This window comes from Symphodus melops (assembly GCF_947650265.1).
Source record: "Symphodus melops genome assembly, chromosome: 3".
NCBI lineage: Eukaryota > Metazoa > Chordata > Actinopteri > Labriformes > Labridae > Symphodus > Symphodus melops.
Genome location: NC_136693.1, coordinates 15,612,139 through 15,633,011, shown reverse-complemented (window position 1 = coordinate 15,633,011; position 20,873 = coordinate 15,612,139). Strand labels below are relative to the sequence as shown.

Below are 20,873 nucleotides of genomic sequence, written 5' to 3'. Positions count from 1 at the left end.
TTAAGATCTGGATCATTATAAAGGAAAATCACAACTATAATGTTTGTGAGGTTTTTTTATTATTATTTACGTTTATTTTTTTTAAGGCAGGTAAAAAACTTAGCTTCCTCGTGAATTCAAGCACAGAGGGACAGTATGACTATGCAAAAGCCAGTGAACCAATCATCCTTTAGTACAGAAAATAGACTTTTCACCACGAGTATCATTTTCTATCCAGGGGGTAAATAAGATGCAGATGCAGTTCCACTTCCAGGATGGTCGTCCCAAACAGAAAAGGCACCGCTGCAGGAACCCCAACAAGATCGATGTGAACAGCCTGACAGGAGAAGAAAGGGTCCAGATCATCAACAGGAGAAACGCACGCAAGGTTTGCTTGTGTTTTTGAGTGTTCCTTCAAAGACTTAAGTGTCAAAACTGGGTCGGAGCTTCACTGTCAATCTGTTTGACAGACTGGAGGCTTTTACCCTCACATGGCCCAGTGGACATTTTTTGTTTTACTCTAATGAAGCCAGACAGTAATGTATTTTCTATTTTTGAACAAGGTGCTACAGGAAGAGAAACTGAAGTCATGTATTTTTGTTGTCTTGCCCTTTGGTTCATGCTGCTGTAATCTGTCATGTAGGTCGGTGGAGCCTTTGCTCCTCCTCTGAAGGATCTGTGCCGCTTCCTTCAGGAGAACCCCGAGTACGGTGTCCCACCTGAGTGGGCTGATGTTGTCAAACAGTCGGTGAGTGAAAAGTAACACATCTATGTGAACAGCAGGTTCACAGCAGTTCACTATTTTAGTTTAAGGTCGTAGGACCGAATAAATAAGTCCTTAGTATGTCTTTTTACAGCAACGTGTGCTGTAATATTTGTAATGACACAGGTTTGTTTCGGCTGTGTAACAATACCAACCACATCATCTCATCAATGTTTTTTTAGGGTTACCTCCCAGAGAGCATGTTTGACCGGATCCTAACAGGACCAATTGTTCCTGAGGAGGTGAGCAGACGTGGACGTCGACCCAAGAATCCTCTGGCTAAGGCAGCAGCGGCCGCCGCTGCAGCAGCACCCAACCCTGCGGCCTCGGCACTGGGTCTGAACCCCCTTCTGGCCAACGGCCTCCTTCCTGGAATGGACCTGAGCAGCCTGCAGGCCTTCCAGCAAAACCTCCAGAGCTTACAGTCCATGCAGCTCAGCGCGGGCCTAATGGGACTGCCGTCTGATGCTAGCAACCTGGCTGCAAGCAACCTTGCTGCCATGTTTCCCATGATGCTCTCTGGTATGGCTGGAATCCCGAACCTCCTTGGCATGAGCAGCTTGCTCGGGAAGCCTGTTCAGGAGGGCACGGGAGGCTCTGAAGAGAAGACAAAGGGAACCATCAGCAGTGTCGCAGGCGAGCCGTCAGCCTCTAAAGTCCCCTCTAACACCTCAGACACCAAAGGAGAAAGGACAGAGGGCTTGAACACAACTCCTTCCTCCACTTCCAGCTCCTCTTCCTCTGCCGGCGCCCCACAAAGTGCTTCAGCTGCCTCTGCAGCCTCCAGTCACTCACTGTCTCTTAACCCCTTGTTACTCTCCAGTATGCTTTACCCAGGGATGCTTCTCACTCCAGGCCTTAACCTTCCTGTGTCTGCCACACAGCTGCAGAGCTCAAGCAGGGATTATGTCCTTCCTCCTGCTCCTTTTCCTCCTCAGCCTGAAGCCTCCCAGTCATTGCCACAGGAGACAGAGGTGCCAGCAGCAGAGAAGGACGGAGAAGAGGATGACGAGGAGTTAGAAGAGGCTTTGGATGAAGACGAAGAAGGAGAGGAGTCGGCAGAACAAAAAGAGAACAGTGGTCCTGAAGGTTCGGGGAAAGCCAAGTCATCTTCTTCAGAATCTGGGAGCTCTTCTTCCTCATCAGGCGATTCAGACTCCAGTGATGACGACTGATCCTCTGAATATATAATTATAGATTTATTTATGTATTGCCTAGAAATGTATACATATATTCACATATATATGGATTTTCCAGCACTTATGTTGCGATTTCTTTACATGTAAATACAAGAACTAACTAAAATGTTGTGTAATAAAGACAAAGACGTAAAAAAAAAAAAAAATGAACAACTGACTTAAAGAAGCTGAAATGAGATTTCAGTTTCTGTTTAATGGTACAGTCTTGTTTGAGACATTTTGCATGTCAGACTTTAGTAGATTTCTGAACTCTGTGAACTTGTACCACACCATTATGTACAATTGCAACAAAAAGGCATTATTGTAATTATGTCAGGATTTAATTTTATTAAAAAAGTGAGACTACATCAATATGCTCTTTGAGCTGTACTATTAATATATTTTGATTGTTGGGGGTTGGGAGAATGAGACTTGACAAACACTTTGGTTTTCTTTTGTAAATAAAACTTTAACAGTTTTGTTGACACTTATGCTTTGCAGATCATACATTGGATATGTCAGCAATAACTTGGGCAGCTAATGAATGTCACTGAAGCTGTAGATTCTCTGTCTGCCATGTTCCAACCCAGTGCACAACCCAACCTCACTCACTTTCACTGTTTTTCACATCACGTTCAAAAGTGTATGGCCGCATCTGTTCACATCCTTTCCTGACGCTCCGCTCCCTCTTCCATCTCTCTGTAACTCAGAGGGACATCTATCAAAGTATTACTTTCTTCAAACAAACAGCATAAGCTTGAATCCTTGAAAACGGATTCCCAATTCAATTCTCTGCTGTTTTGTTTTTTTGTTTTTTTTATAAAGGTGTCAGTGTTCACGTGAAATGTCTCATTATAGAAACTCCTTTTTTTCTTCACTGTCACCTTAAAAACATGTCAGGCGCACTTTAGCTGCTCACAATGAGCTCACACCCGTTCACTCGCACATCTGTCGATTTTGACTACAGTGTCTCATAAACTCCTCAAGCGGAGGAGTGGGGGATGGGGCGGGGGGGGGGGGACAACCTTTTACTGTGTGCCAAAAAACTGCCCTTTGACTATTAACAGTCCAGACATTGTTTTGAGGAAGATTCCAGGAGTCTTGATGACGTGTATAATATAATTACATCCCGCCGTATTTGACTGCATCTTACCTCGACTGTGCTAAAATGATTGGCTTCACTGTGCAGATTTACATGTGTTTGGGTGTCTTTCAATGTCCATGTGCAGAAAGTCTTAGTCTCTGCTCAAATGTATGTCGGAGGCCTTTTTTTTTTTTTCTTTTTTTTTTTTATATATATATTTTTTTAGAGCTTCCACTGTGTTAACTTCTTTGGCTCAACTGCTCCTTTCACCTGGTGTCTACAGTTTCCGTAGCTTTTCGGTCTGAATGTCGACTCTAAAAGAGAGCGCCTTGCAAGCTAGTGGGGAAAACGACCAATATTTTAAATCTCAAACACTCACAATAAACATTTAGGGAATAACCGTTTATTCTGGATTATGTGTGTTGCATGGTCCCCCTACAACCAAAGTCTTACAATACAAACATGGCACATGCACAAAATAGTTAAAATCTCGCCTAATATTGAAGTGATTGTCACTGATTGCGCATTCAGCTTTACACAGTGCCACACAGGCCGGATTCAGAAAAGGTGAAGTGATGGCAGCTTGTGTTACTGTGAGTTTGCAGCTTGTTGTGTTTGTTTCACTTTCTGCTTGACTGTGCTTTGGAAATGAATGGAGCTTCATCTAGGTGTAGAAGTGCCCTTATCCTGTACCTCGCTCTATCGTTCTGCTTCCGTCTGACAAAAGGACAGCTCAAATTTGTGCACCATGCTTGTGCTTGTTCATCATCTCCGCTCATGTCAGTGTTCGGCTGTAACCAGGATACACACACATACAACACTCAAGCCGAAGTACCTTTTTGCAACCTTCTCTAGCACAACAGTGCTTGCTCTAGGACTGCTGTTACACAGTGGACTGTTAGATGTACTTTTTAAAAGGATTTCTGAGGTTCAGGTTTCTGTTAGGACTCACAGAGCGCCCCTCAAGTGTTGGGGAAAAACACCCCACTGACTTTACTCAGTCTGTTTAGTTTCTTAAGTACTGCTGTAGCATCGTTCTGGAGTGGCTAAAGATCTCTAATGTTGCTTTTAGCGGTTTTCTTGTATGCCTGTTATTTAGACCTCTTCATGGGTTTTGCTTGCAATGCAATTGCATTTTTTTATATAATTACTCTCAATATAGTATTTTTCTATGTCTGAGTAATGTAATTAAACATGCCTCTGTCATTTTTGTACATCTGCACCCCTGCTCTCTTTAAACTCGTAGTGCCCTTATACAAACACCCAGCCATCGCTTCTTCTGCTGTAGGTGATCTGAGGACTGTTGCTTCTTTTTGTTGCCTCGCGGTGACGTGATGTTGATGGATTTATTACTGTGCTGAACTTCTATAGGACACAAATGGAAAAGATGGTAGATGTAAGATTGGACTTTCTGCTTTCATTTTTCTTACTTTTTTTTCTTTTGTTGTACTGTACAAGGACTCTCCAAACATTGCAATGCTAGAGAGACTGTCTATCGAGACAAAAGTACATGACCAATATGCAAGAGGAAAGACAAAATACACTACTGCTGTACAGGGAGGTTTTCTTTCTTTTTGCATACATGTAATCACTGAGATGACAAAACTAGCATCACTGGTTTGTGTTTTTATTTCAGGCTTGATTATATCCTATAAATGTCACCCTGGTCAGTTTCTGTCTTGCTTTTTTCTTTTATTGGACAGTTGTAATATTTGCAAGATGTGGTCTGTGTAGTCAAAATAATTCTTTATGAAGTGCAGGACAACTTGTCTTAAAAGTCATTTGTAATTTATTGGATTACTTTCTATGAAGTTCTATAGAGGAAATTGAGGTTTAATTATTTTTATTAAACATATTCTTCTGACTATCAATATAAAGTGTGCCTTTGTCAGTTGATGTGTGTGTGTATTGAGGGGGGGTTATAACTTTCTATTCTTGCTATAATTGGTTTTTCAACTCGGCATCACTCCAGACAGCAGAAACTTAAAAATACTTTATAGCTTTTTTAAAGTTAAAGTATGTTTTTAAAAAATGCATAGGCTATTAATAACAAATAAGAAAAACAAGTAGGAAAAAAATAGTAGTTTATGGTTTCTAGTGTTAATAAGCTAGGCTATGAGTATGCAAGTTAAGAGAAACTGCTTTACATGCTAAATGCATTTAGAAGTTTCAAAATAAATGGTTGAAGACAACATACTTAACACTCAATTGGCAGGTTTATTAATAATATTACTCTGTTGGACAAACAGAGTAATATATATTGTTGTTGTCCATATATTAAAGGCCTAGATAGCGTTTCATTTCCTCACGGTGGCGCTCACTCACCTGTGTATTCGTCACTTTAAAGTCTTCACGCCCACACGTGGGCTGTCTGGACATGTCGGCAGCTGAAGTGACGTCACAGCTGTTTCATCAGCCCCGGTTATTTTGACATCTGCGGCAACAGAGGCACCTCTCCGTCGATATCACCCGGAAGTAAGAGACATTTAACGGGTAGGATCCTTTATTTAGGTCTTGAACTCTACAGAAGTACAGACGACTCCTGGTAAGTGATTTAGAGCATGTTTAAGTGTTAACCTGTCTTCATGTGTTAAATTAGAAGATCAACAATATCGAGGCTATGCTAAAGGCTGACAACATAGCGGAATGAGACACTTCATCCTGCTGCTGCTGCAGCTCGCCCTCTAAAGTTAATAAAAGAGCTATTACACTGTATAAAGCAGCTCTTTAGTCAATTATTGTCTTAAGAGTAGCCGTTTATGTTCCTAGAATCAAAGTGAATTTATTGGGTTGGTCCCTTTAAACAAAAAAGACTCAAATGACACAAATGAATGTTTTTATATGAATGAAAGCATACACTGTATTTCATAAACGTGAATAATAAACAGGCATTTAGTTTTACTAATTTGAATAAACCTTTAAATCTTTAATCAAGATTTACCTCGTCAAATAAATGATGGTTAAGCCCTTTAAATGACTTATGCTTTCAGGAAACATGGACGATGCACATGTTCAAGAAGTGTCAGTGGCTTTTCTTACTATAATGTTTGGGCTATTTTTGTTTTAAATAAACTCATTTGTCATGGAAGTAAATAGTAGTAAACAATTGTGAAGGACACGTTTACTGTTATTACAGTGTTATGTGATAGTATCGTTTGTTTAGGTACACATTGAGTTTGGCTACTTTGTGAAACCTTTAAGCCATTATAAGAAGTCTTGTCACCTTTTTTTAGTTTGAATTATTGTTGTGGGGTTTAATATTTTAGCCTTTTTGGAAGATGACTCTATTTTAGACTTTATTTAAACTATTTGAAATAACACAATTGCTATGTGTAATATTTTTTTTCTGCTTTATTTACATGCTTTGGACTGACATGTTTGTTTGTTTTAATAATCTGTGGGGCTTTTCCTTCTAGCTGCATTAGTCCTTTTAATGCTCCAGCGAGGACAAAATGTAATAGCCTGCTTGAGTATTAGAACATGAATGACAGGGATCACGCACAACACGTCATTTTTATAAAAGAGGAAGGAACTCAGGAAGCAACACCAGGAATGGGCCACAGCTATAGTGTGTTGTTGCGTGTCTGTGCAGGTCACCATGGAAGCCACAGGACCGAGATGCTTTGCACCCAGTGATCACCTGACTGCTATTTTCAGGTAAGCTCTATATGATCAGTTGTATTTTGTTGTATGGGATCGTAGAATGACAATATACTGTTCATGTAGTTTATTTGAGAATAGAGCAACTTTACCAAGCTGCTGACAGTGAATGTAACATAATAAACCACAACACTTTGAAATGCATGTCAAATTTCTAGCTTCTGTTTTTAATGGGGCAATAGCCTTCTCATTTCAGATTTGATGTCACTCTGTGATACCACTTTAATAGCGTTGCATGATTTACAAATCACAATACATCTTATTTGTTTTTCATTCTGTCCGATACAGGCGGTTTTAGCTATCAAGGAGAACCCAGTGTCAGAAACATGACCATATAAGGAGTTCATAAGTTTGTGCTGTCACAAAATCTCCATGGCAAAAAAAAAAAAAAAGTGAAATTGGGTTTAGATCGGCCTGCAGACTGATCTCTGAAGAGTGAAGTATTACTTGGACAAAAATGTTACCAACAGACTGGAAACTTTGCAAAAGTTTATGGAACAGGGCAATACTCCCTCTTTAGATGTTTTGTTTCGGTAAAAAAGCCTAAAATGAGGATTGCATTGAGAACAAAAGCTTGATTATTGTTTGCCATGTTTTGTTTTTATTTTATTTTTTTATTCCAGGTATTTTCTAACCAACATCCCCTGCTTATTTAACTGCTGTGCTTTTGTACTCACTCTTATGATTCCTCTAAAACAGGGAGTGCTCCAGAGATCCTACTGATGTGATTCGAACCCGACTGAGAAGCATGTTAAACAGATTTCTTCAACACCAAAAGAACATAGCAGGAAATGAGGGGACCAATGGTAAGCTTTATTCAATCATCCAAAAACAGTTGGGTGACACATCTGATCTAGCTGTTCTCCAATTTAAACCCCAACATGTTAAGATGGAAGTCATTAAAGACAGACAAAAACAAGGAGTAAACACTGGATCTGTCAGAGAAAACAAACTCTCTGATCACCGCAGAGAAGAACCTTCAGGTAACAGCAGTTTACCTACATGTAGAGGTTAAGGGAGCTTTTTTTAACAACAGATAATATATTTTGCAATAAATCCATTGTTGTTCATACTTTTCACTTCACTTCTAATATGAGTGACATTTCTGTCAGAGTTGGCAGGAAGGTGCTGCCGCCAAGCTGGGATTGGGTATTACTGGATCCTGGAGAAACACGCCATTCAAGAGAGGAATAGACTGGGCATAACTGACCTTTCAGTGAGTGTACTGCCCTCTTGTGGCTAAAAACCCAAACTGCTGTCTAACAAACTCAATTACTGCACTGATCTGTGTAGGCTTTGTGTTGCCCTTTTTTGTTTTATGATTGTGACTTGTGTTTTTGCTTCAGTGCATTTTGAACAACGAACTTTACCAGTGCTGTCTGGTGGTCTGTTGTCTGGAGATGGCCATAAAATCCAACAACCTACGGAGTGACTTCCCTCTGCTTCTTGAAATCAACAATCTGGCACCATACCACTTTGGAAAGGTTTGTTTCCATACATGTATGCTTACAGAAGCTGTAAACCTGTTTGCATGCAATCACCACAACAAAAAAATCATATGTTGTCTGTGTTGTCTTGGAAAAGCACATGGGATACAAAAGGGTGTAACAAACAAACACTTTTGACAATGGTTTAAATTAAAGTGAAAATCTGTGACAACTCTAACTTTGAGAATACCTCCCTCCTCCATGTTGTTTCCCTTTACTCTGACAGGTGATTGAACTGGTTTTGCGATTAAGACAGGGCCTGTCTCGGACTGTCTTCAGACACCTCGCTCAACTGGAGGAGAAAATTCTGGAGAGCATGGCCTGGACCAGCGACTCACCTCTGTGGAGGGACATAAGGGCAAATGATGGCCGTCTGCCAATCTGCCAACAGGTTGCAAAAATCACTCAGACACCGTTAATCTTGCATCACTTGGGAAAAATAGGATTTAAGCATTTTCTTTGACTGAATAATTTTCTTTATGTGCGGCAGCACATAAACTTCCATTGTTAGCACAATTCAAAGACAGCAGCGTACAACATTTCCAACAGCCATCTGCATTCCAAACAGTCACATACACAATAAAAAGTCAAAAGGACATACCAGCCATAAGGAAAGCAAAACATAGTCATCCCATGTACAATGGATCCTTACATACACCCATAACAGCAGCACATAGAACATCCACAAACATGTGGCACACACATGCAACACACAGAAAGGCAAACATCCGATATACAGCATGTGCATGGGACAGACAGTAATGAGCCAGCAGATAGAGGTTTGGAAAAAGTTAGTGCACTCAGAAACAATTGTCGGTGAGAATGTCCAGGAAAGCCGACAGAAGAAAGAGAGTGCCCAGTTGGAGAGTTTTTTGTAAGTTGTTCCAGTCATTGGCTGCAGCAGCCCTGAATGATGTTTGACCAATAACTGTATTTGACTGAACAAATCATTAATGATTAACTTAGCATCAAATGTACATTATGTAATTTTAAAGGAAGTCTTTGTTTGGCATGCCTCCTAACAGTTTGAAGACCTGAGCAGGACTGTTCTACAAGCTGATGGAAACCTACCAGGAGGTACGGTCCTGGTGCAATCTATTTCAGCTACTTTCTGATCACATATTTTTAATTGTCTGCATAGATTGCTTCTTTTAATACACTCTTAATGCATACTAAAAGTAATCTTACTGTATTGACTGATCACTTCTGTTTTTCATCAGTGCCTGCAAACCATGTGGAACAGCCTGCAGCTCAAAACAGACCTCCAATCAGCTTCTCTTTGTCTGTGTTTGCTCGTAAGGTATAAACATCTAACAACACGTTAACAACTTCCCTGGTGTAAGAAGTGACTGGAGAATTTTTAAGTTATGAGACGGCATTTTGGCCAATGGCTTCAACCTCCGCTGCTTTCCAGAAGCACTTTTTCCCTTCATTCAACCAATGTTGACCCTTGCCAATGATGATATATTCAGATGCAAATATATGTTTTTAATTCTTTGCTTGAGGCGTTCCCAGCTTTAGCCCTACTTGTGTTTGATATTATATCCTTGCTTTGTTTGTTACAGTATGTACTTATCATATCTGTATTTTCTGCATCATGGACCGTCATGTTACGTTTTAGTGTGTTGTTGTTGTTTTTTTCATCTTTTTTTGCCTTAGGTTTACATGTTGATGAACTTACGTCTGAGGGATCTTTGTTCCAAACTGGCCATTCCTGATGGGCTCTGCTCGAAGATCTGGACCTGTTTTGAGCACTCTCTGGTCCACTTCCCTGACCTCATGTTAGACCGCCACCTGGACCAACTACTCATGTGTGCTATCTACATCATCGCTAAGGTGGGCTGAAACCTATGCCACTCTATTTCAATGTAATTCTTTAAAAGGAGGATAAAACGGAAGTTAATATGGAACTAAATAATAACGTATTAAAATCAGGCTAAAACAGACACTTGTTATTTGAGAACCTGGAAAAGATTAACTAATGAAATTTGCATTTACAGATTACCAATATGGATTTAACCTTCAGGCGCATAGCTGCATGCTACATGTCTCTGCCACTTGCCAGCAGAAGTGTAAGTTGTTGTTTTGTTTGTTTGTTTGATTAGTATTTTGTTATATCAGTTAAAATCCAGTGCCATTGACCTCACAATAACATAATTCACATAACAATGACATATTTGCTCCATAAAAAAGTCCTTGTGGATGAAGCAAGTCAGGATTATGGATCATTTAACTTTAGAGGGGAATCAGTATTAGAAGCTTTATCTAATTTCAGTTCAAAAGTGAGTGTTTAAAGTGTTCACGTGATCCACATTTTACTAAAGCGGGCTGTTTGGTGTTGGCGTTGCAATAGCTTTGTTTGAATTGAGTGAATACTGACATTTTCTGTTCTCAGGTCTACAGAAATGTGCTGATTTCCAGAAGAAACACAGAGAATTATCCAACCGGGAAAAACAGTAAGAAACATTTTGGTGTAAATGCCCATAAATATTGAATCTGTTAACCTGAATAAACAGTAAGGTCTTAATAGCGTGCCTGATTTCCCGGAGGTGAATCAATTGCTTTGGTTTATACACTTTATTGGATGAGGAATTTCTTGACTTGGAGTCAGAAGTTCTTTGGATGCTGTCTGGCTCCACCACCGCCATATTTCCTGTAGTTAAAGTGCTTTAAAGTTGCATAATATTATTTCAGTTTGAGTTGGAGATGTACAGTTTACGGATGGCTGGTTGAAAAAGTAATAACAATTAGAACAAATATCGTACATAGTGATAAGCTAACACAAGTTTTTAACCACATTGTATAATCTGCCTTTTGTTGGTGATTAAAGAAGAGACAATTAACTGTAAATTCACTTTTGTTTCTGTTGTTGATTCCAGACAACAGTGTTTCTGCTCTGACCCCTGACACACCATCATCACATAATCCATCACCACGTCAAGAAGAAAGGGGAAACCTTATTAACTTTTACAACCACGTCTACAGAACAAAGATGGCAAACTTCGTCCAACAGTTTGCTCCCCCTTCTGTAAGTTTGCTACTTTGGACAAACTGAACAAGAGAGAAATGTAAAACGCTATGGTCATGAAAAAACAAATGAATGTAAATGAAAACAGTTGTAATACGCTGGATTTATCTCTTAAGATTGTTTTTTTTTTTTTTCTGTCACTGCTCTGTAGGTTGGCACTCCCCCCGTGACCTCATATGAGCAGCAGTACAGAATAACCCCTCATAGATACAGACTGTCAAGCAGTCACCACATCTACATTTCACTGTACAACAGAGAATGGGCTCCCCAACAGGCATCTGGACTCAGCTACTACTTCAACTCAAGCAACTCTGAGGTCTGAGCACAAACTGCCCGAGACATTCAGTCATCAATTTGTCACATTGACATCAGATTTTTCTGCTTGTATACAGTGCAGATTAAACATAATGGAAATTAGCGCTAAATAATCAAGACTTCAATTCACTGTTTAATATTTTCCAACTATCCCTGTTTCCACAGCGTCTGCATCAGATCAATAACATGGTCTCAGGCAGGATCCCCAGCAGGCGGTCACATGTTGCTATCTCAATGAATGGAGTAGAGGAGGAAGAAGAAGGAGATGATGGTCCTCCTCTGAGAAGGCTTCGTTTGGACCATCAGTCAGCCTTTCACAGGCGACTGAGAGATGTGGTGAATGATAGAGTTGCAGGAAGAGACCAGGGCCAACCACCTGCAGGTTCACAGCCTAACCTGCACTAGAGCAGACGTGATAATGCCAGATGTTTGAAGAAAAACAAACACTTAGTAACTCTGGTTTTCTTTGAAGGTATCTTTAAAAAGAAATTTAGGATAAAGCCAAATGACATCTTTTCTCTGCATTGCTGGTTTTCTGACACCAACTCTGTGTTCTTCTCTTCAGTTAACACTCATTATCAAATCAGCTCATTGACCACCAAAGCTTATAGGTTGTGGTCGACTTGGGCAGCTCTTAGAGTGGATCTGTATGCAGATGTTGTAATCAAAGTAGGGCGAAACTGGATGAATCCAGTTTCAAAGTGGAAAGGAGGTAACCAAGTGTGCTGCACTAAAAAGTGAAGGACAACCATGGCCCAAGCTTGACAAGCCCTTTACAGCACAAATGAGAAGTTTCAAAATATTATCATGTCCTATTTAATGATTTATGATTCAGAATCCTGATTCACTGAAGGATTTTATGATGTGAAAAAGTGCAATACTCAATTTTTTAATGCTTTTAAATAAATAAAAAATTAAAAAAGACTGTAATCATTTTGACTGTTATATTATCAGCTATAACCTTAACTAATTGAAACCCAAACATGGCTGTGTAACAGTCATCCCAACTGAGGAATCTTCACATTTTCTTAATTTCTTGACAATATGTTGGGATTGTTTTAAGCAATCAGTGTTACATGTACATGGATAAATAAACATTAATTTTAATTCACTTCAATGACAATATCCTTAATCATGCCTGGTTTCACCCTATGGTTTTGGACAGTTAATGTTAATCTGTGCTCCTTCTATATTTGAAAAACAAACAAAGTACATTCAGAAGTCTTACTGGATCTGCAAAAAAGTTAGTTTATTGCTTGTAGCCTGATGGCTTGCTCTCGTGGGCGTTGTCAACCTGGTGTTCATTGGGATCAGTGAGAGTGGCCTGCAGCGCTGCGCATTCTGGGAGTTGTAGTATTTGATTCAAATCAGTTTAAAATAGATTTTCTGCTTTTTCTCAGTCAAGAAAGCACCAAATTAAAAAAAAACACATTTGTACTACATATATGACCCAATTTCACTACAGATTCATGTTTCAATGGGTAAAGTATCCCTTTAATCTGCATCTTAATTGTCTGCATTGACTGTTCAATGTCTGTTCTCACACCACTGACACTATACTTCCACTGTACATAAATAATCAACAAGTATTTCTTGAAGGTCAGCACTTTGTTTCTGAGGTTCCTAAACTGTCTAGAGGTCTCTTTTAAATAGCACATATGTTTCTCTCCTGCACAGGTTATGTACATTTCTTGATACCAGTATGAGTCTATTTTTAATTGCACAGGTTTAATTTGTAATGTTTATTCTTGGTCACGTAAGTGGCTCTAACTGTTGTTTTGGGCTTAGTATATACTGGATGCCTTGAATTTCACTCTGGATCAATAAAGTATCCCATCCATCCATCCATCCATCCATCCATCCATCCATCCATCCATCCATCCATCCATCCATCCATCCATCCTTCCTTCCTTCCTTTCTTCCTTTCTTTCTGAGTTTATAGGGTTTAAAGGGTTCATAAAGATCCTCATTCTATCAGAGCAATGCTAGCTAGTGTTAACCTTTTTGTACATGTTTAATTACCAAGCAGCTTTACTAATGGATAGAGAAGGGTCTGTATGCAGGCTGCAAGAGAGGGGCGGAACTCATACCTGTCCAAATGTCACAGAATTACATGAGATGTAAAAAACCGGGATTGATGATATTGACGTAACGACCGCTACGCTTCATCGATCCAATCAGTGGTTTTAACAAGCTAGCAAAACCGTAGCTTAAAAAGTTGTTTATTAACCGAATATTTGCAAGAGTACCGAAAAACATGACGAGAGGCTAAGGCAGATTAGTAAGAGTTCTCTGCGTGGTGACGTTTAATATCCCATATAACCTCTGTAGTCTCATTCAGCACTTTTTAGCAACCAGCGTTTTAAGTTTGTGTAAAAACATAAACATTTAAAAGTGGAGGTCTTAGCTAACATAGTTTATCTTGTCTAACAAAACGTCAACATCTTTTAAGCTTGAACATGTTTCAGGCGTCTTACCACAAACCCAATCAAAATCTCCGTAGACTTTTAGAGTTTAGAACCAATGGCGCTTAAATGCTTACTCACTTCTGGTTTTAGGATCCCTCATACCTCATTGTACGAGATCTGCCCTCATATACATCGTTGGTACGAGATCCGCCCACACAACTCTAAAAGTCTATGGGGATTTTAGATGGGTTTGTGGTTAGACGCCTGACATAAGATCTGTTGTTAACACAAGCTTCCATGCTTTGTTAGAGGAGATAAACTACATTAGCTAAGTTTATCTAAGCTAAGCTAGCTGTGAGTTTTTACGCAAACTTAAAATGAGACTTTAGTGATTGTTGGAGACATTAAACATCATCACGCCGGGAACTCCTTCACTAGCCCTCTTTACAGCATTCAGTCATGTTTTACAGTGCTCTTGCAAATAGTAGGTTCATAAAAAACGTATTAAGCTATGGTTTCGCGCTTGTCAAAACTGCTGATTAGATCGATGAAGAACAACCGTTGTGACATCAAAATCATCAATCCTGTTTTTTACATCTCGTGGAATTCTTTGAGATTTGGAAAGGTATGAGTTCTACTCCTCTCTCTTATGGCTGAAATCTAACATCCACAGGCATTTGGCATATTATTTAGTAGCCAACACCCACTATTTAGGTGTGGGTGTTCATCAAACTGACAACGCAATGGCAGAGTGGCAGCCATCTTGGTTGATCTGAGTCCCTTTCTGGTCCAGCCCGAGTAGATTAGGTAGGTCACAGATCCAATCTATTGAATAAACAGAAAGTGACAATAAGGTTATATTATCTATAGTGTAGTTTTCTAATCAAATACCGCTGGTGTGGTCTCCATCACACAAAGCAGTCTATCTGTCAAATTAATCTAGAGATTTTAGCTTTCCCTTTATGTTCTTACATATCTGCTCTCCGTTAGCCCTGACTTTATGGTATTGCATGAAATAATTATTTCACTTGTGCTTGAGAGAAAGCACAAACTCTGTGAGTCTGTTTGGCACACAACCCTTGTCTGTGTTTATCAGTAACTATGTTGGCTATCTACCATGTTAATACTCCACTAGTGTTGCTTAGGAGGTAATAATGGCTCACAGCAAAAGGCCTGTAAATGAAAACCGTACACACAGAGTCAGGTACCCAAACTGAACAGGAAGTCTTAAGGTTGCCATAGACGACACTAAATCCAAAACAAATATACAAGTGTTTGAACAATCTATTCACCTCTGGAGTCCCAACAGCAGAACAGCACACTGTGGGTTGTCATATTTTGCCAAAATCATGGGCTGCAACACGAGCAAGGGCAGCACGGTGGTGGATCCCTCGGAGAAGCCAGAGGAGAGGCCAAAGACAGCTGCTTCAACCAAAGAGGAATCTACAGAGGAAACTAATGGAACAATGGTCAAAGAGATGGATGAAAAAACAGAAAGTTCCAGCTGAGTACCATCTTCAAACCTCATTGTGAGCTTGTCTCAAAGTAAGAAATACTATACATAGATCATCTGAAAGTTGTGGTTTTGTTCTCATAACATTTTTCGCCTATGTTTTCCTTTTAGTCGAATATGTCTTTTTGCTGTTTTCAAGTGATCAATGGAATAAGGTTAAAGTACCTCACCACAAAGCAAGCAATTTATGACCAACACATTGGGGTCACTTTGATACAATCACCTCTATAACCTGACTGCCATGTCTTTTCTGAGGCTATTTGACATGACAAATGAGCTGTGTGGTGACTGAGACAGGCTGTGTGTGTCCTTTTTTCAGTGTGTACAGATTGGCCTGTCAGGGGTGAAGGAGGGCCTGTCAGCAGGAGGAGGAGGAGGCGGCAATGCTGCACTACTGTCCATCAACCTATGTTTCATCTGGGCCAGCAATGCACACAAATACACACACTTCTGAATACATACAGCTGCTGTGATTACAATGCTTAAACTTTTTTTTGCGATAAATACACTAAACCAAATACCACGTTGTGTTTATTTTTGTAACTGTACTTTACTTTGAATCTTCTTCATTATCTATTTCGATTCTAAAGGCCCCTGCTGTGTTCTTTAGATGGCTTTTCACAGCTGCTATATGTTTTCTCTGCTTTCCAGCTCCTGTGAAGCTCACACACACCTCTGGTCAAAGCTTATAATTACAACACACTCCTTGACATGCTTCAAATTCAACTGAAGGCTCAAGCAGTAACCCTTTAAGACTTTTGGCTAGTGTTTCAGCTGTGGATTTCTTGCAGCTTTCCATCATGTCAGATACAGTGAGAGCTCTATACAGCAAAATCATGACACACTGCCAAGTGTTGGGTTAAAGAAATATTTAAGTTATTCCTGGTCTTTGCCACCAGGGGGCATGCACAAGCATTTATCAAGTTATATCTTTCACCACAAGAGGGCAGAAGTGATCTTTCCACAATACTCTGAAGACATCTGAGGCAGGCTCCATTTGCTGAAGACACTTAATCTGAAATATTGGTTGTAAGTTTATTACCTTCTGGAGAATGGAGTTGGAATGGAATAGCTATTTCACAAAGACATATCAAAAATACCCATCTCAGAGGCAGTGGGAAATTACATGAAAATATTACCATTATACAAATGGAAAGAGTGATTGAATAATGTGCTGGGGAAGATAAATGAAAAGCACTTTGTTGGAAAATGTGGTACTAAATAGGTTTTTAATTTCAGAAGAGGGATAAAAGAAGGCGATTTTTTTGCCCATTTCACTGCCAATTGATTAGTGGTTCCACATCTGCAAATAGAGAAGAGGCCTTATCATCTCATTATCAGTTAATTAATATGCATGCACACATGCCAATTATCTTTCCCTCTGACATTAAGCAAAACTTAGACATTGATGTTTTAATGGTGCCAGAATAAAGACAAAATACACACATTGATTGACAAAGCCGGGAAATGTCAACAAAGACAATTGAATTAAGAGAAACATGAGACACTTGATTATTATATTAATACTTCTCAGCAGCTTAGCCATTGACTGTATAAAACAGGAGCTGAAATCCTGAGATCTAGCAGAGTTTCATTTAGATGAACTCTCTCTTCAAATATAGAAAAAGGGCAAATCTTATGGAGCAGTTTAAGTACGCATGTAAGGCTAATACTGAGAATCCATTTTGGAAACATTTTATGTGAAGGACATGCAGACTAGCGAGCTATTAAATTTTCCACTTTGCCTTGACTATTAAAGGACCCAAGGCCACACGAAGTGAAGCAAACCCAAGATGAAAGTTATATTAATCATTATTCGGTTAACTGTACTGTGTGCGCTGAATTTATGTTCATGAGTCACAAGCCAGTGTTATGTGCCAGTGAAATAGGCAATATTATGGAAGGGAGCACTATTGACATTTTTCATTTCTGCATAAATGCTTCTGGTTGAGCATTATGCCCAAGGCTGTTAGAATATCTCTCTCTCTCTCTCTCTCTCTCTCTCTCTCTCTGTGTCTCTCTCTTTAGCTGTGCTCTTAAAGTTCAATGCTACTATACTGTATGTGATGATGTTGGAGTGATTCTGTGAAATAAAAAAAAAAGAGAGAAAAAAAAGCAGATAAAGCTCTCCTGGCTAAATCCAAACCCAGGATCCATGTAGTTCCCACGTATAAAATATCATAGGACAAACTTGTGCCACTGGAGGCAGCTGCTCACAGGATTGTGCCAAAAAAAAGAGGGCAAACAGAAAATGAGAAGGGTAACTAAAGAAAAAGAAAACTCTCTGGGGTGTAATCCCCTTACTCAGTAATGGACCATTTATATGATATGTATAATAGGCTGCCACAAATATTCACAAGCAGTGGTCTTATTTTAAGCCAGCTTCTCTTTAAAGATATGTTCTTCACAGGGTATCTTTTGTGAATATATGATCAGAGGCCCGACAGCCTGGGTCTTTAATCTTACACTGGCCTTGAAGAATGTCACTGATTCCAACACCCTCTCCTATCCTCCTCATCCTCCTCCTCCTTTTCCCCCACCATCACTACCACCACAACTGCAACAACGAACCAACTGCAATGCACTAACCTATCTCTGGATGTTCAAAAAGCTTTTAGTTTTAATTCATTTGAAGGATTATTAAAGGCCTTTGACATGCTGGTTTATACGTGCACATAGCAAAGACTGTCCCAAAGAACTACTCTCCTTTTGAATTTGTTTTGTTGATCCTCCTGTAAAACAACAGGTGTATATTGTACAAAGTCATTGTCTCTCTGTGGTGACATTATCTGCAGTGTATGTCCTCATACTAAATTATATTTTTTGAATCTTACTAATGTTAAACCTGTTTAGTTGGAATCAACTGACACATTTAGTAAGTGAGATCCCTCTACAGGATCAATTTTAGCCATGAATCTTGAAAGTAAGTAAGCAATGCTAAAGAAAGTGTAATAGCTTAATACAGTGGTGTATTGGCCTTGATCAACACAATGCTGTGTAATCATTATCAACTTGTAAATTACAGAAGCCCAATTTAAAGGAATTCTTGTTGTTCAACAAAGGATAAAACATGTTGTTCAAACTAACCATTTGAATTTCAGCAAGGAAAGACAGAAAGGAAATGCTGTAAAATGCCTTAGCAGATAAACAAATATCCGACCAGTTTTAAATATCAAGTTCAGTGAGCTTGATGAAAATCTTTCTGTTTTTGTGCTTTATAAACATCCACTGCCACAAATGTATCATTCACAGATAACTGCTTACAGCATTACATTTTACTAAATTATGTAATCCATTGAACCAACCATTTACTAAGACCTCAAAGCTAAAACAATTAAACTTATAGTCACATCTGAAAAAGCACACTTAAACATTAAACCAATGTGAAGACTTTTTATTGAGTTATAAAACTGACTGAAATTTATTGTGATGACTTTTTATGACCAACAGTACCAAATAAGACCATCAGCGATAAGACATACCGTTTCTAAATTCTGGGGTTTTTTTGCACATATTGCTGCTGTAGGGGGTAGGGGTCACACAATGATGATTCACAGCAAGATGAAAAAACAGCTTTTCATTCACATTTTCCACAGACAATATTCAAAATGATTGAAAGCTCAGAAAGCTGGAAATGATATTTCTTCAGAAATCACTCCCTGTGTGTGTGTACAGGACACAATCCCAAAATAGATAAGAAGTACCACTTTGTCCACAGGGCACGAAAATCAACACAACGTTTCTCAAAGGAGCTTTAAAACGACTTAATAAAAGCCGACTTATTAGCAGAACAGCTGCGTAGGAGTGTTTTACAGATCAAAAACAGAAATAAATGTATTTTTTATTATTTTATAATAACCCTGTGGTCTGATTTAGTGTCAGTTATATTAATACACCACAGAGTCTTAAATAGGTGTGAAATAAAAATCAGCTTCCGGGAAAAACAAAAAGGAAATTAAAGTAGTTAATAGCTGTTTTCAAATAAGGAAACTTCTGCCTAATACTGATTAACCTGGATCATTCTGTAAAATATCACGGCTAATTTAGTGAACAAGCGGTTAGTGGACTTCTCGTAAGGGGATATTGCAAAAATCTGGGAATAAATTCCTTACCAATAGATTTCTTCACAAACGTGTTCATAAAGGTGTCTTATAACACATAAAAAAACATTTAAATCCAACTCCCATAGGAAAATCCGTGAGAGCGGCTCAAAGTCGGGGTACCTGGAATAGTACTTTATTGGTACTATATACTTATTGGTGAAAACTTGAAAATGTTAACCTTTGCTTTTGGTAGCTTGTGAGGGGTCAAACTAGGGGTTCTTTAGGATTCTGAATCCATTGCAAACATTTGTTTTCAAAAAAAATCCATTCCTTGGTGGAGAAATTGCCACGCCCACTTTTACATGTAAATTTACAATAGCTCTATATGTTGATTTTAATATCTCGAATACTAGTTAAAAAATATACTGCACCACATTGCTAAATGTATTTGGGGTCCAGGTCTGAGCTTTCTTCACACTCTACTGTTCTTAAAGTGGGGACTGGGACCCCCTGGGGGCTCATGAGACACTGAGAGGGGGTTCACGAGATGCTGTCCATCACCAAATACAAAAGTTGATTGATCTAAAATTTCCTATCTTACCCATTATGGTGGAAAAAAACCCCATTCAAATATTAGTTGAATTTTAACTAATGGTTCAAAAATGGTTAACAGTGGCAAAGTAATGTATGCTTCCCAAAAGTGAAACAATGCTGGTGTCTGCTGCTCCCTGTGAATGACATTTGACACCTACATAAACTTGAGTGTCTGTTAAGGAAATTGTGAATGTCCACACAGTCCTGTTTATACATTTTATTATTATACAGCATTTCTTACATTGCTCTGCTGAAATAGAGACAGTGGGGTTCCCCGGTCTCCAGCACAGTTATTGTGGGGGTCCAAAGCTGAAATGTCTGGTAACCTCTGCTCTACATTATCATTGATACAGTTCTTGCACGCTGTACATTTGTCATTTAGCTTACACTATGCCCCACTGACCTGAGCCAATGCAGGATTTCTCTGAGCCCAGCCTGTCCTTTCAACTTTGTTTATGGGCTGAGCCTGACCAAAACCATACAAGGTGACTTTTATCATTTGAGTTTGCACTTTTCGAATCAGATATCTGTTTAGATAAGATCTTAATAAGCACAACAAAGAAGCATCTATTATATAGAAAACAACATATTTATAAGGTTCCCTTAGAAACACGTATCAAAACACAACAACATACTATTTTTTACAAACTGTCTGCTCGTCTCCGAGTTTCTAAGCAGTAATCTAATAGTGTGAGTGTACCTGTACATTTAGCTCTGGATCACCTTGGTCCTGTGTCTCTGCTTGTGTTGTTACAATAGGCTGTAAATATGAATGGCAGAAGCCTGAGTGACGTCACATCACCTATCTGTTACTGCAGGGG

At 39.1% G+C, this 20,873-nt stretch overlaps 2 protein-coding genes and 1 long non-coding RNA gene across 8 annotated transcripts in view; all 3 read left to right on the top strand.

Annotated features, from left to right (window-relative positions):
* chd9 (chromodomain helicase DNA binding protein 9) overlaps positions 1–4,881 on the top strand; it is a 63,338-nt gene extending 58,457 nt beyond the window's left edge. For all 6 annotated transcript variants that reach the window (XM_079340012.1, XM_079340011.1, XM_079340015.1 and 3 more), the window contains 3 exons: positions 218–367; positions 623–727; positions 925–4,881. In XM_079340012.1, the coding sequence (XP_079196138.1) occupies positions 218–367; positions 623–727; positions 925–1,917 (1,248 nt within the window). In that variant the 3' untranslated portion in view covers positions 1,918–4,881. The remainder of the gene's footprint in view (positions 1–217; positions 368–622; positions 728–924) is intronic.
* A 516-nt stretch (positions 4,882–5,397) lies between these two features.
* LOC306821389 (retinoblastoma-like protein 2) lies at positions 5,398–12,605 on the top strand. The gene is made up of 14 exons (XM_079339784.1): positions 5,398–5,549; positions 6,597–6,661; positions 7,364–7,470; positions 7,777–7,880; positions 8,011–8,148; positions 8,378–8,542; positions 9,177–9,228; positions 9,372–9,451; positions 9,811–9,987; positions 10,152–10,223; positions 10,547–10,607; positions 11,031–11,179; positions 11,331–11,495; positions 11,660–12,605. Exons 2-14 carry the CDS (start codon positions 6,603–6,605, stop codon positions 11,897–11,899), a joined length of 1,569 nt encoding a protein of 522 aa, XP_079195910.1. The 5' UTR covers positions 5,398–5,549; positions 6,597–6,602; the 3' UTR covers positions 11,900–12,605.
* Positions 12,606–14,286: 1,681 nt separating this feature from the next.
* LOC306821342 lies at positions 14,287–15,933 on the top strand. Its single transcript, XR_013778772.1, has 2 exons — positions 14,287–15,447; positions 15,735–15,933. It is a non-coding gene; the product is annotated as an uncharacterized lncRNA (long non-coding RNA).
* Positions 15,934–20,873: the final 4,940 nt, after the last annotated feature.